The sequence below is a fragment of the Danio rerio genome, chromosome 7 (assembly GCF_049306965.1).
Source record: "Danio rerio strain Tuebingen ecotype United States chromosome 7, GRCz12tu, whole genome shotgun sequence".
In the NCBI taxonomy this organism is placed as follows: Eukaryota; Metazoa; Chordata; class Actinopteri; order Cypriniformes; family Danionidae; genus Danio; species Danio rerio.
The window spans coordinates 33,149,350-33,166,372 of record NC_133182.1 but is presented as its reverse complement, the minus strand read 5'-3'; the positions used below and the strand labels follow the sequence as shown (position 1 = coordinate 33,166,372).

Genomic DNA, 17,023 nt, shown 5'->3' with positions numbered 1-17,023 from the left:
TTTGTTTTATATGTGATTTTAACATTCTTTTAGAACTAGCATGTCTTTTGGGCAATTATAGAAATGTTCCAACATTTTTATGTTTTGCTACGTGTTAGGAAAACAGATGAACACAAACACACACGCTGAGACTAAATAACTTCTTAAATTTGACCTAGTCTAAGAAATATCGTTATTGAGGTAAATACTGCGGCAACGTGTAGTTGTAACAGTAACAAACATATTTACCATTTCTTAAAATGAATTTAAAATCCAACCTTTTCCAATGGATGGCGGGGTTGATCAATTAGTGTATTTTCCAGAGGCGCGTGCTCCTCCCCCTCCTCCGCATGTTCTCTTTATAAATCCAGAGAGAAAACCTCATTATCAGCCTGACGGCAGCGTCTATCAGAGCCGCTCACCTCTCCATATTCTACTATAAAACAAGAGCATCCATCCATGCTCTCCAACAAGCTTGACGGACCTCGCCGAGGACGATCCTTTGACTCCATCAATAAGAACTACGAAGAGAAGCTACTCAGCAATGAGGTACGAGCTTTTACAAGCATACTTTTACAAGTAAATACACATTACATTTGACGAGTAAACAGTTTTGAACAAGGAGAAAGAGTTGTCAAAACCCATCACCGATGATAAAATGTTTGTTTTGCCTTATATTAGACGTATGGTAGCCTACAAGGCAGGTCAGATTGTGTTGTTCAATCATTAATTGTTGCGGTTACTTGTATTTTGAGATGTTTACAATAACTCTTTAATAAACAATACCTTTTGTAAATGACACATAATACAGGACTATTATGTATGTAAATTACTTGTATATGTAATGTATGTTACAAATGGTCTTTTAAAAGTTTTATTCATCAATTTTTACGTATTCATGGAAGGTTTATCAAGTTATGCCTTGTATATTTTTAATTAATAAAATGATTATTTTGTGGCACTTGTCGTTAGGCTTTACATCGCATTGACGTCGCTACAAATTCCTTTAAAAATAATTATTCATAATGTTATTTTATTAAACAATGTATTCATCCTAGCCAGTCTTTTGACAGTTAGAAACTATAAATATTTGCATGTGAAAAACAATTTCCTGTTTAAAATGCAGGTCAAAAACAAACAGAAGTTCAGTCACTCAGGATATTACACATCTGCTGTAGTAGAGATTGTCATGCTAATGTGAACAAACACCCGAGTATTACCCAACGACCTTCAATACAACCTGTCTTTTTTTATGAAGCTGAGAAAAACTACTTTCCATAAGACTGACGAGAACAAAGACAAGAAACTTTCCTCCAAGAGGGAACATGCCGCGATTGTCTTCTCTCTGAAGAATGAAGTCGGAGGACTTGTCAAGGCATTAAAACTATTTCAGGTAGATAAATGTTCTTTCTTTCTTTCTTTCTTCCTTTCTTTCTTTCTTTCTATCTATCTATCTATCTATCTATCTATCTATCTATCTATCTATCTATCTATCTATCTATCTATCTATCTATCTATCTATCTATCTATCTATCTATCTATCTATCTATCTATCTATCTATCTATCATCTATCTATCCATGCATCCATACATCCATCCATCAATTTATTGTACTATCCATCTATCGTACTATCTATCGTACAATCGTATACATACATACAGTTTGAAGTCAGACTTATTAGCACCCCTGTTTATTTCCCCAATTTCTGTTTAACGGAGAGCAGATTTTTTCAACACATTTCTAACGTACATAATAGTTTTAATAACTCATCTCTAATAACTGATTTATTTTATCTTTGCCATGATGACAGTAAATAATATTTTACTATATGTTTTTCAAGACACTTCTATACAGCTTAAAGTGACATTTAAACGCTTGACTGGGTTCATTTTAAGGCAGGTTAGGGTAATTAGGCAAGTTATTGTGTAAGGATGGTTTTTTCTGTAGGCTATCAGAAAAAAATATAAAGGGGCTAATAGCATTGGTCTTAAAATGTTTATTAAAAAAATTAAAACCGCTTTTATTCGAGCTGAAATAAAACGAATAAGACTTTCTCCAGAAGAAAAAATATTATCAGACATTCTGTGAAAATTTCCTTGCTCTGTTAAACATAATTTGGGAAATATTTAAAAAAGAAATAAAAATCAAAGGGGGGCTAATATTTCTGACTTCAACTTTATCCATCTTTTTGTATATTTTATAAATAAATGCTTTATCTTATTTGTATAATCCTTTTTAAACAAAGTGAGCTAATTTTGGTATTTTCATGTGTTATAAATAGGACAACCAGGTTAACCTTTTGCACATCGAGTCACGTAAATCGAGACGGCGCAACTCAGAGTTAGAAGTGCTGGTGGATTGTGACAGTGATCGAGAAACTCTGAAAGAAATTGTTCAGCTTCTGCGCAAGCAAACAAGCATAATAGCAATGAACTCACCTGATAAGTTCTGGACTCCTGCAAGCGGTATCGTACTATGCCTTTATTAGATCAACAAGTCCTGCACAGAAAATTGAGAAGAAATGGTGTGTAACATTGTGTAAATGCATTTTCAGATCTTGCTGAGGTGCCTTGGTTCCCTAAAAAAATCTCAGATCTGGATAAAAGTGCCTGTCGTGTTCTGATGTACGGCTCAGAATTGGACGCAGATCATCCGGTTGGTATTACCTGCTCCATACTTCACTAGTTAAATATATTGACTATAAAATATACTGATCATTTGAACCATTTCTGTTCATATTTGATTTCAGGGATTCAAAGACAATGTTTATCGCAAGAGAAGGAAATATTTTGCGGATCTTGCCATGAGTTATAAACAGTATGTTCAATAATAAATATTGAACAATTGCTCCAATAATTCCACATATGTGATCCAGGACCACAAAACCAGTCTTATGTTGCTTGGGTACATTTTAAGCAATAGCCAAAAATACATTGTATGGCTCAAAATGATTACGTTTCCATTTAGGCCAACAACCATTTTAATATAATGTTTTATTAAAACATAATGTTTAATTTTAGTAATGTCCATTACTAAACACTTAGACAACTTTATAGGCAATTGTCTCAGTATTTTTTTAACTCAGATTTTACATTTTTTGCATTTTTGCCAAATATTGTCATATCCTAACAAAGTACACATCAATGAAAGGCTTATTTATTTAGCTTTAATAAAAAAATACACTTATGACTGCTTTTGTGGTCAAGGATCAAACATTTATTTTTAATAATCACATTGTTTCTCCTTCTCTGCAGTGGAGATCCCATACCACACGTAGAGTTCACAGAAGAAGAGGTGAAGACATGGGGTGTGGTGTTTCGGGAGTTGAACAAGCTGTACCCCACACATGCCTGTAGAGAATACCTGCAGAACCTGCCTCTGCTCAGCCAGTTCTGTGGATACAGAGAAGACAACATCCCACAGCTGGAGGACGTCTCTAACTTCCTGAGAGGTGCATAATCAGCACATCGTTTTTAAAGATGCATTTGAACAAAAAAAAAAAAAAAATAGGTACAAGAGGAACTGAAGAGTGATATATGTTGTGTCGCCAGCAGAGGACAGTAGTTGCATGAATGTTTTTATGTGTTTCAGAAAGAACCGGCTTCACCATTCGGCCTGTTGCTGGCTATCTGTCACCCAGAGACTTTTTGGCTGGTCTGGCCTTCAGAGTGTTTCACTGTACACAATACGTGCGTCACAGCTCAGATCCTCTTTACACTCCTGAACCGTGAGTACAATGCATGTATGCCTTTATCTCTTCAGGCCTATTTGTTGACACAAGCCTTTGAAACAGGCTTTTATCAAGCAGCACCCATTGTTGAAGTAACACCAACTGTCTGTCACCTTTAATATGCAAGGATGAAAACCTACACATCACATTTTATTCAGTTAATACACTGAATTGAAGATGATTTAACCAGTTATTGATTTTTAATTCCTTTGGATCCTTAAACTGTATTCTAGGACATATCTTGAGCTCATGCATAACTACTATAACCTTTATAATCTGCACAAAATGTACTTAATACTTCTTTCATTCGCTGGAGAGTAACCTTATATTTAATCAGGGGTCACCACAGCAGAATGAACCGCCAACTTATCCAGCATAGGTTTTACACAGGTGATGCCCTTCCAGTTGCAACCCAGGAGTGGAAAACACCCAGGAGCACCTGGAGGAAAACCATGCCAACACAGGGAGAACATGCAGACTCCACACAGAAATGCCAACTGACCCAGTACTAACTACTGAGCCACCGTGCCGCCGAGCTTGATTTTGGAAAATATTAATAATTTAAAGATGCATGCAAGTGTCTGGCTATATGTAAAGCCAAACTATGATTAGGAAGTATTTATTTATTTATTATTTAAAAATAATACAGAGTTTTTCTCATTTTTCAAAAGTAGCAATTCCAACAACGTCTTGTTAAAAGTTTATTGTTAAATTATAAGTCATATGTTAACCTTTGTAAACCCTTTGTTTACCCATTAAGCATTATTGTAGTGTCTTGTCATTGACTGACATTATGTTAGCTACATTTCAGCTCAGTTGCATTCTTATTGTATGAATTTTAGAATTATTAGTTTTCTAATAGGTGCTAATGGATTTTATGGCTAACATTATGTTTAATGGCAGTTTGCATATACTCAAAGTTCTCATAATATGCATTTGTATATGCTTCATCACTTTTACAGGATTTAAAAACGCATTCGTTTTTTCATACTGCTGCAATACCTTATTAGTTACCTAAAAGGTTCTGTTAAAGTTTTTTAAAGTCCACCTTTTCAAAAATAGGTCAGTTCAGACCTGTAGCCAGCCTATTGAAAGGGGTGTTTTTTTCTCGAAAGTGGACCTTTTTGCTTAATAAAAAAAAAAAAAAAAAAAAAAATTTGGTTCAAATTCTGCATTTTAGTGATGTTTTAAGAGCTAATATTTGCCACGATTAACTTGTCGAATGGTGATCATAACTAACTTTTTTTGATGCAGCAAAAATATTTCCTGCATTTTTGTCAAAGTGCATTTCAACTGGAAGTTATTGCGGTTGTATAAATAATGCAATGATAATAAAATTTTAAAGTAAACATTTTGAACAAGAAAGAAAAAATATTTAAAATAAAAAATTATTATCATCCATCATTTAAAAAAAACTAACACAATTAAGAATCTGTTTAAACTTGTTTTAAGTTAAAAACTGCAAGCTATAGACAAATACCAAACTGCCCAGCTCATTTCCTCAGTCTGAATTTGTTTTAGTCTTTCGAACCACCCGAAGCCCTCCTGGCTATGTGCCTACAGTTTGCTTTAATTGTATCAGGTGTATCAGCTGCCACTAGTCTACTGTGAAAAGTCAACTACATAAAACAAGCACCGAAAATATATCAACCTTACCATAATTGGTTTTCAGTTCCGGATTCTATTATATCTCCAGGCTCACGCACACAGTGCTTGTATATACTGTACCAGGACAGCACAATCTTGCACCTGGAGGGCCAACAGATTTGAGCTCCAACACACTTGAATAAAAGTTTGTCATGAGACTGAAGATATCGATAAGTGATTTGGGTAGATGCTAAACTCTGGTTTGTGGTCTTTTTCAGGAGCAGGTTTAGGCACAAATGACACCATCTGAAATAGGCCTGGCAAAAACACTTGACAAAGATTGAAAGAGATCCTCGTATCTGTATCTTTCAGGGACACCTGTCATGAGCTGCTAGGCCACGTTCCTCTGTTGGCCGAACCCAGTTTTGCACAGTTCTCTCAGGAATTAGGGTTGGCTTCTCTCGGGGCGTCAGATGATGCTGTGCAGAAATTAGCAACAGTATGTGTTTTGGTGTATTTTGCTGTGCTGGTGTTTATATATATCCATAAAGGTTTAATGTTGTGTGCAGTAGTTTTAATTGTGTGTGTATTTATGTGTGTGTGTGCCATTGCAGTGCTATTTCTTCACAGTAGAGTTTGGTCTGTGTAAGCAGGAGGGTTCACTAAGAGCATACGGGGCTGGTCTTCTCTCTTCCATCAGTGAACTTAAGGTACTGTAGTACACTTTATTAGGTTTAGAATAGCCTAGTGGTTGGTCGACACATAGCACCAAGTTTGATTCCCGGCTCGAGATCCTTTATGATCCTTTCTTCATCTTTGCCCAATACTTTCCTGTCTGTAAATGTCCACTGTCCTACTACAATAAAGGTGAAAACTCCTTAAAAAAAAATAGAAAAGAAGTCTGTATATTTTAATTAAATTACTAGTTAGAATTTTAGATTTTAAACTCATCCTTTTTTTACACATATATTAGCAAATGCACACAAACATTTTACACATGCAAACTAGAAAGATTTGTCCTTGTCCAGTGTATAAATAGTCCCAAAATTTTAAACAGCAGTGTAGGTACAAATAGTTTACCGAATTTGCCTTCGAATACCCTCATTCACTATTCCCTACATTAATTTACTAATATAGTCCACTTAAAGAAGTGCATGGAAACCAATGAGTGAATTTAAGCACCAAGTGCACTGAAAGCAAAGCTATTTTGTTTGTGCTTTGCTGATTGATAAAACTAAAATTAATGGAACAATGATAAAAAATTAAATATTATTTATTATTATTTATTGATTTATGGTTAAAAATAAATAGATAACAGTTTCTTTTTTTGTTGTTATTTGGTTGACGTGATTCATAATTCATGCTTCAGAATAGTGTCTCAGTGGCTTTGGTGCATTTCTCACAACGCTTTTTACATTTGCATAACAGTTAATGCATTTCTCAAAACAATTAGTACAAACTGCAAAACCTAGCTGATAACCTGCAAAAGCGTGTCACTTGCTCAAAATGGATAGTTCATTCCTCAAAAGCAAATATTGAGAAAGTGTCTGTGTCATCAAGATGAAAAGTCCTGACACCATTGTTTATGATTGTCAAATGACTTTGTCATGTTTTCATTATGACTGTTTACTCTGTACATTTTTTCCAAAGCAAAAAGTCAGACTTTGGTGACATTTCCTGAAAATGCTCAAGACAGCACTATATGTTATTTGCACAGCCATTGGAAAACTACAGTAAAGTTAGACATTACTGCATCTAGTGATTTATCTGAGTACAACAAACTGAATATGTATGTTTCACATTTTTACTGCATTTGTTCTTGGCAATTCTAATTTATCAACAGTATTGTGCAAAAGAATAAATACACCCTTATTTACAACAAACATTAACTCCCTTTGGATAGAGCTGTGCACAACTGTAAACAATACTGCAGTACATATTGGAACTGAACCTACAACATACACAGGTCTGTAAATCATTCATGAAACTGTTTAATTTAGAAGACATTTTTTGAAAAAAAAAAAAAAAGATTTAAAATGTTATGAAATTAGCTTGACAGATTTTGACAACTAGTTCAACATTTTTGTACGTTATGACTCAAGTAAAGAAATGAGGACTAATAGTTTTATATGGAATGACTATTCAGCATTCACAAGTTTAGTTCATTTCGACTGACATGACACAAGTAAATGATAATGTTATAAACAGCAGAGAGTTGTATGAAAGCAATTGATGCATGTCTAAAAGCATCTGCAATTTGTTGGAAGGAATGAGAAACTGCTACTAGGATGTGCACAAATGACTAACTGTTTTGAGAAATGCATTAACTGTTGTGCAAATGTAAATAGTGTTGTGAGAAATGCACCAAAGTGAGTGAGAAAAACACTTGCATCAATAGAATTCCAGTCTAGATGGCATCTTATTGTCAGTCGTTTGTACACTTGTTATTGTGGTGAATTGTTGGATTGATTGAGTGCACTTCAGAAAAGCCACTGCTGTTTTGGACACAACTACAAATCTATTTAAGGCACTGTTGCATTATTTAAGAGTAGGCTATGGGGGGCGATTTCAGATAAAGCCAATGACTCTGAAACCAGTATTTTTTTTTTTAAAGCACTCTCTCTCAGACTCTGCTAAAATCCTGCCCTTTGAGCCCAAGGTCACCTGCAAACAGGAGTGTCTCATCACCACCTTTCAGGATGTTTACTTTGTGTCTGAGAGCTTTGAAGAAGCCAAATGTAGAATGCGGTAAATAATTTTTTTTAATGCATTATTTAATATTTGCATGCCGTATCATCATTTTATATTGACCAAACCTTCCTGCTATTGCATCCTTAACAGTGAATTTGCAAAGACAATCCAGCGTCCATTCTCTCTACGTTACAACCCATACACACAGAGTGTGTGTGTGCTGAAGGACATGCCCAGCATCAACGACGTGGTGGAGGAGCTCAGACACGAGCTGGACATTGTGGGAGACGCTCTCTGCAGACTTAGCACACACCTCGGTGTCTGAAACCAGTGCGATCCTAGCTTATATTAAATGCTTTTAATCCTGCTATCTCTCATATCGGAGCACGTTACTCAACATTCAACCCTGCCATAGTATTATCTTATTATCTGCCTTGTCTGACTGCAGAGGTGAATCACTCTTAACGTCTCTGTGAGGACCTTTCCTCTGCTGCTGAAAACCTGCCAAATACCACAGAGCACTTAAATATCCAAACAGTGCTTTCAGGAGACTCTTTAAGTGCTCTTTAAATACACCAACCCCACACTGCTATTCAAACAGCAGCATACTGCCATCACATTGTCTCATGATCACCATATTTATACATAGTTTCTATATAACCTACTCGTCCCTCTGATATTCATCCTTAGGAAATTCGTAGGAAACATGAAAAAGGTTCACCCTTGTCTAGAGATTGTCTTTAAAGAAAAAGCTCTGGTTTAAAAGTACACATTGAGGCTTTCACTCATTTATGTTACATAAAATAAGATCAAACTCTGAAGTAAAACGTAGATTAACTTGTACACTTGTGTATTCTCAATCTGTTGTTTTCTCAACTCAAAACCTACTGTATCCTCTAGTAGATGTGCTGTTTCTTGCCATGAGCTGAGTAATTTATTTATTGGTGTTTGTGACATAAAATATGCCTCATAATGAAAATGTTTCTCCTTTTTTCTTCTTGTTTTAAATGGGAGTCTGAAATTGTAAGAGCCTATGTTGTGTTCTGAGGACTGTGTACTGCTCACCTGTGGCTTTTCATATTTATTTTAACTGACTACTTCGGTAAGATTATTGATTCTCATAGCAAATGAGATCAGATGAAATAAATATGATATTAAATATATGTAGGCAACTTTTATTCAATTATTTATCAACTAAAACAGAATCACGTGACTCAGGCGGTAATACCGAAACAAGTTCACAAATAAAACACCCATTTTCATGTTTTTATTTGGCCTCTATTTGACATCCATGACTATTTCCTATAAAAAAAAAACTGTTGCTAAGGAAAGAAATATCGGCCTAAATGTGACTCAATATAAATGGATTGTGCCATGCAGTGTGATGCTGTAGCCAGCAGAGGGGAATGCTACTTTGTACAGTAATTTTTCAATTTTCAATCAAACTAATCATGGGATCAAAGTCCAGCAAAAATATATAATTATTTTATTATTGTAAAATAATAGAGGCGACCGTGTTGTATTTGTCCTTGTTCAAAAGACAATTTTTAAAATGTGTTTTGCATTTATTATTTGTAGTTTTGTCTTTTAGTACAATCTTTGCTGAAACACGTAAAAAACACATTTGTAGTTATTGCTGAACATAAAAAAAAAGTTCTATGTGAAGCAATATCACCAGGTTTAGTTCACCTAGTTAAAAGTCACCGGATTTAACCAAAGGAGCTCAGTGAATATTCATTCTCCTTTGCTTTTAGAAGGTGTTAATCTGAGAAATGAAACAATAGGTTTGTGCGTCAAATTTTTCAATTTAAAAGGAAAATTTCCTGTAGAGGAAAGATTTACTGGAGGTCCTTGGTTGAAGATATAGACTGGAATAGAACCTGGCTTTTACCTGGGAAATACTACATTTCTAACATGGCAAAATAAATATATTTAAAAATTTTAAATAAAATTTATTCGGTAAATTCTAGTATTTCTAAATTTTTGGATATTGACAGCTCATGTTCTTACTGCAAACAAGCAGAGGAAACATTAGTACTTGTGTTTTTTTGATTGTCCAACATCCAAGCAATTTTGGTCACTTAAGTTCTCATACATTTGATTCTGCCAATCCTGTAAATTGCTTAAGTCTTATAGACACAATTTTTTTATTATAATAACCCAAACAATAAATCTCTGGAACACATCAAAGTTTTTTTTTTATCTTATATGGGAAAATTTTTATTCACAAACAGAAATTTGCAAATAGTTACCCATCCTTTGCTCATTTTAGAATAGAATTTAACTCCCTCCTAAAATTACTTCATTTTATTAAGAAAAAAAAAAAACTAAGATTCCTAAAATATTATACAGATGTATTTAAAGGAGATCCTCAATTTTAGGTGCTTTCATTATGGTTATTTGTTTAATTGTCATTGTAATTTCATTCATTTGTTTAATTTAGTATTTTTTGTATTATTATTTTATTATTAATACTATAATTCTTATTTTCCTCTTTCTGTCTAATTATGTTATTTGTACTTGTGGTTATATTTTTTCGTATGACTATGTATATTATTGACCTTTTTTAAGATCGGTCTGATCCCTTGGACTATGTTCTGATGTTCTTGTATCGTCAGTTCAAGCAATATAAAAAAATAAATAAATGAAAATTGAAGACAAGCTAAGTTGACGTGCGTTGGTTTGGAGTCTGAACTGAAGGGGGCGACAAGATACAGATGTTTTTGACGTCGTTTTTAAACCGGATGTTCTTAATTCAGGTAACCTTAGTAGGTCTTCTTTAATCAAGCCACAGGGTAGGCATTTGCATTCATGTGTATGTGGAGGTGTCTGTTCTGTTCTGGAAGCAGCTGCAACTCACATTGAGCAGGTAGGCTACCGAGCTTTCAAAAGAGAACCAAAAAGCTTGGGAAATTTCCAACATCTCCTTTCATTCCAGATATGCAGATAATAAGATTAACAACTAAAGTAGCATACATTTCACCCTCATCATATCTTAGTTGTGATGTATGAATTATTTAATGGAGGAGCACTGACATCAACGTGCTCTGATTCCAGAACCGCTTCTAACAACAGAACATTCAAGTTGAATCCAACATTCATTCTCTGGAGATTTCTGTTAGACAGCCGCATTAAAAAGCAATGATCTTCAGTTTGCATCTTGGCATTCTTGTGTAACGTCATTAAAATGTCATGAACTGAGATGCAAAAATGTAACATTTAATTAGCAATTCAGATCTATATGGGACTGGTTATGTTTGTTCGTGTTGTATTAGCTAGACTCACTCCGAATGGGGTCCCCATCAGTCACCGTATAAGTTTTTTTTTCTAGATCACTTGCATATTCTATCTGTGCATAAACTTATTGAGCATTTCAAGTGTATTATTCCAGTGGGGTAGTTTGCGCATACACTCTAGTGCTCCTTCTGTAGCCATAGAAAAGATGAGAGCGATTTAAAGGGAGCTCGGCTGCTTTGCAGGGTTCCCAACAGATCAGATGTGAAAGGGCAGACAGCAAAGAGCTGTAGATTAAATGCATGTGTGCCTATGGACCATGCAGTCAGTTTGCAATCAGAGCTGCTTTGAACTCAGCATTTATATAAAATTGCAGAAAGACTCTAATGGAAAATATTGTGTTTTATCTTTCATTTAAGGCAGTTTAAAGAGGAGATATTATACCCCTTTTCCTCAAGATGTGATGTACATTCCTGGTGTCCCCAGAACATGTCTGTGTAGTTTCAGCTCAGAATACCCACAGATAATTTATTAGCTTTTTAAATGTGTCCTTATTGGTGTGTTGGCAAAAAAAAAAAAAAAAAGCTGCTGCTTTTCTCCAGAAGATGGCGGAGCCTTTTCAGGCTATTCTGTTACACCAGAAACAACAAAACAGCCCAAGCCAAATGTAAGAAATTACCAGTAAAGGAGAGCAGCTTTACACGTTCAAATCGGACTTGGACACCGATAACATGGAAGAGGTTATTTCTAGACTGCACCAGGATGTGTCTGAAAGGTTGGTGGATAGATGTATGTCTACTGAGTAATGTTAAGTTATTAAGCTTATCAAGCATGTACCAATAGGCTGGTCTTTACAAACATAAATGCACTTTTAGTACAATCCTTTTAGCTTATCGCACAGTGCAGAAAAAAATTGTGGGTTTATGAATTATGCTGTAGTCTCTATGACAGTCATAGACAATGGTAACTTTAGCCACATTTACTGTAGAGCATGTGGAAAAAAAGCACATCAGGGCAGGAAATTTGGAAACATTCGCACAATATGAAGTGACATACTTGATCTGGATAAGTTAGAGCATCAAGAATTGCTATTGACGTATTGGTGAAGCAAAAATTAATTACCATAATAACTATTATGGTTAAAAATGACCAAATTCTTTATCACAATATTATTAACACCAATATTAAATTGAGCCTCGATGTCCTCAGTGCCTGGAATGTTTAGAATCTGTAGAGGCTTTTACGTTTATTGGTAAATTCAGCAGCAGAAATTTTGTAGTGAATTTCTTGTGCAAATGTAATGAGTATCGAATGGCTCACTTATGGTGGGATCTATGCTAATACAGCAGATCGACATCAGTTATGGTTAGGGCTGTTTTACTCCTATGAGATATATATATATATATATATATATATATATATATATATATATATATATATATATATATATATATATATATATATATATATATATATATATATATACACACATATTGGGAAATGTGGAATCATGCTTTTGGGGAAGCTATGATTGGCGTCTAATGAATGAATTTTACTATTTATTTATTGATTGGACTATTTGTTGAATATAGTCTGATTGTTGTGTACTATGGATGTACTGTGTGTAAACCATATAAATGTGATTTTGAACAATAGGTGACCTATAAACAGTACATCAACCACAACAAGTCCATTTTTAAGGAACAGTTTGCCCAAAAATAAAAAAACGCTGTTAATTGACTAACCTTCAGAACTTTCAAGATGTAGGTGACTTACTTTGTTCAGTAGAATGTTGAAGGTGTTTTGTAGTTGAACTTGTGGTCCTTGGTGACTCATAAAAGGCGTGTCAAGCGGTCATCAGTTTTAGTTATAAGTTTGTTAGTGTTTTTGTTAATGGCAGCTTAAAGACACCTTTCATATAGAGAGTGAACTCAAATGCTTCCCCAGGTGTGATTTTTCAAAGACTTCAACAAAGAGTGTAAAAATTTTGATGATTCTGTGGGTCTCGTCTATTAAATGTGATCTTTATTTTGTATTTTCTATTGGATTTAAGTCAGGTGATTGGCTGGGCCATTCCACAGCTTGATTTTCTTTCTCTGAAATCGTTTGAGAGTGTCCTTGGCTGTGTTTTAGATCATTGTCTTGCTGAAATGTCTACCCTGATTTCATGTTTATCATCATCGTAATGTAGATGTTGGACTGAAGCAGCTAACATAAATTTCATAGATTTCAGCTGCTGTTCACCTGTGTCATTTAATTTTATTACACATAGGTAAATTTGTAAACTCATTAGATTTGTTTTCTTTTCATATATTAATTTCTTTGCTTGTTTTAAACATCTGGTGCAAATTTCAAGTCAACAGCATGTACTGTGTATTGTGCTCTGTTGCATCAAAACTATCAGTCTGCGAAAGAAAGTAAACATTTAGAAACGTAATCGCACATTTTCAATGGCCTCAGGCAAATGCTTTCTCTAATGATCTATTAATTTAATGATCCACATATAGTAATAATAATAATGACTTGTATTGATTCACGCATAACAGTCTTAAGATCAGATAATACATTTCCATTTTTTTTTAAATTAACTTCTTTTTCCATTTTCCTTCCTGTTTCTCTTTTCTCCTCATTATCTCCTTTCCAAGCTCTTCCATCTTCTCTGCCAGTAGTCTCAACCACTTAAGCGACTGTGAAGGCTTAATTGGTGTTCATTAAACTTTAAGGACTGGCTGCTCGATGGCAGGCTGTCCTGTGACAGTGCAGGAAGATGAAGTAGCTGCAGGAGACTTACTGCACATGCTCAGTGGCCTTCAGCCTCATCCTCAGCACAGTCACAGATAGTTTAGCTTAGCTCATTATTCACCTCTGCTGAGGAGCGGAGAAGGTTATTTTGTACAGGAAGAAAGCTGTCAAGCATGTAACTGTCGCTGTCCTGGATGCGATTAGAGAATTGGAGTTATTTAAGCAGCAGTTATTTTAAAACTGACCTATCGGAATCTCCTCCTCTCTCCCACTCAGATTTGTCTGAAATATGACATCTTCGAGACAGAAGACCTGTCCTGGTTTTATTTCAAAATGGATTCCAAATTTCCGCTGAAGCGCTGTCTTATTTTTGAGTGTAACACTTATTATCATGTAAGTTTTTAATTTTTTTACTTAAATTATTTAAGGAAAGCAAAATCGGACCTGCCAGCAGATGGGAGATTGAATAGGCTATTTATATTTATATCCATTTTTAATGAAATGTTCTGGAATCTATACAAATTAGTTTCATGCACATTCAGCAAAGTGCTTACTCTTATTGTACTACTCAAGGAAAATGCTTAGTAGGGAACAAAAAATACTAAATACAAAACACACACATATGTACAACTATCTTTATGGGGACTTCTCATAGATGTTATGATTATTATACTTTAAAAACTGTATAATCATTTTTATATTTTCAAATTCTAATTTTTATGAGCCATTTTGGTCCAAAAAATTCCCTGCAAGATCAAAATGCACTGGTATTACTAATGACTGGTAATGTCCACACATCATGTGGAATACAAGGTACAAATACAAACACAACCAACACACACACACACAAATAGGCATGGGACAATAACCGTTTTAAAGGTATACCATGGTTTGGAAAATTCAAGGTTATAAAACCACTAAGATTTTCTGCTGTACTGCTCCTATGGTTTAAATAGTGTTTTTTTTATTATTATTTTTTTTAGGACAGCAGTATCTCCAGCAGAAAAGATATCCAAAGATGTCATTTTAAAAAAATCTGTGGTTTTGAAACTAATGAAGACAGCAGAAGTCAATGACTCATTTGAATCATTTAGCCTGACATGTTCACTGTTTCTAAATTATTTTAAATGTTTCTCAAAATAAAATCTATTTTGTTTTTTACCCAGACAAAAGAGCATATATTTTAGGGCAGTAATCACAATATTGTGAAACCGTGATATTTTATCCAAGGTTACTGTCAGAATCTTATACGGCCCATGCTTACACACAGACAGCATAAAATGTATGACAAATTTTTTGTTTTTGACTCGTATGCTCATCAAATTTTTGCTTAATATAATAAATATATTTTTTCAAGTGCATAAACGTTCAAAAGAACAACTCAATTTTGAAATAATTTTTTGTGAATATGTATATGTATGCATTTTCCATTTTGATTTTTTGCAGAGATGCACAGTGTCTTTAAAGCATCTAAAATAATCAATTATCATATAATCAATCAAAATAATCGGTCAATCAATTACAAATAAAAATACAAAATATAAGTCTTTTGCCATTTAGATTTTTGATATTTTCAATATTTAATATGACTTTTGAGTCTCCAGAATGTGTCTGTACAGTTTCAGCTCAAAACACTCATCAGATTATTTATTAAACCTTTCAGAATATTGGATTTTTTGCTCTAAACACAAGCAGTTTTTGTCGCCTGTGCCTTTAATGCTAGTTCTTCCCATTGTTCCCATGAGCCTGTCAGACTGTGCCTTAATCTCTGCCTCTGCTGTGTCAGATAAACAGCACAGTGATAGACACGGAAGCAAATCTCACGTAACGTTTGTGAGAAATACTACAGTAAAAACTTTCCCAATGATTATTTGATGTATTTGCTGTGGAGTTAATTCAAGCCTTTTAATAAGTCACACACAATGCTGTTACAAAGTTCACACACACTCACACACGCGCACACACACAACGCCTGCGCATTTAACTTTGCAATGTTTCGCACGCAAATGTGACAGGATACATTGTACTATCCACTGCTGTATGGATATCCGTTATGTTAATGTACAAAACAAACCTGATGTAATGTCCACAAACCAGGATTGAATCATCTGCTTTTATAATTGTACTAACACGCGGCTGTGGTGACGGTAAAATCGATGTAATTTATTACAAACATGCACTGTTTTAAAAACGTTTTAAATTTGTAAAACTCATTCTTGGTCACATTTGATGATAATTGATGATCACAGAGAGCTGAACAGATCTTTTAACCTCAGTTGCTTTGCACACGTCCTCTCTTGTTGATATGATTCTAGGTGTTACCACAGAGGCATGTTAATACACAGCTGTTAATCAATTCGGTGTGCGGGGAAACCGTACTCCTGCATCACGTTGCGGTGGGCCTCAAAATGGGAGATTTGGAAACCAATTTATTATTTATAAAGACAATAAATCTTTTTTTATCACCCCAATATGACAGTGGACACACTATACTTACACACTGTTCTGTCCAAACAGCTTAAAAACGTTTTTCCTCATAGGTGCCCTTTTAATGTTTTCTTAATTGATCTCTTCAGACTGCTACAGCTTTTAGTCATTTTAAACTTGCTGTATTAGATGGTGTGGCACTGGATGGTTTGTAAAAAGCCTGAATCAGTATGTTAATATGCTATCGATGACAGCTGTTAATCTCTTATTGCACTGCTGATAATTGTCTCAGAAGTAAAAATAGGTGCATCTTTACCTCAACTTTGTCTATCCTACACAATTGCACAGGTGTTTGGCCACTTCTGCTGTATGTAAATGAACAGTGTATAGATGGTAATTTATGATAACTGCAGATGGAGAAGGTGAATAGCCAGGGCTGTGATTTCATGCACACACATATAAACAGGTATATAATTACTGCTGAGGTAATTATCATTGCAGATAGCCCAATTATCGCAGGGTCTAGTTTTGTTTATATTCCTTCGTGAACGGCACAGGATCCATGTAGGCAGATGCAGCAGACTGTAATGATACCGTTACTGACACAGGATAACATCAGCGATAATTACGTG

The 17,023-nt window shown here is 34.6% G+C and overlaps 1 protein-coding gene across 2 annotated transcripts; it reads left to right on the top strand.

The window, feature by feature from the left end:
* The first annotated feature begins 368 nt into the window (after window positions 1-368).
* tph1b (tryptophan hydroxylase 1b) lies at window positions 369-8,967 on the top strand. 2 transcript variants are annotated; one of them, XR_012382372.1, is made up of 11 exons: window positions 369-528; window positions 1,238-1,372; window positions 2,262-2,445; window positions 2,535-2,635; window positions 2,730-2,797; window positions 3,235-3,431; window positions 3,572-3,707; window positions 4,048-5,796; window positions 5,912-6,007; window positions 7,912-8,045; window positions 8,139-8,967. XR_012382372.1 is itself a non-coding variant. In NM_001001843.2 (11 exon segments), coding segments are annotated over 11 exon segments (1,443 nt in total). In that variant the 5' UTR covers window positions 397-438; the 3' UTR covers window positions 8,314-8,967.
* The last annotated feature ends 8,056 nt before the right edge of the window (window positions 8,968-17,023 follow it).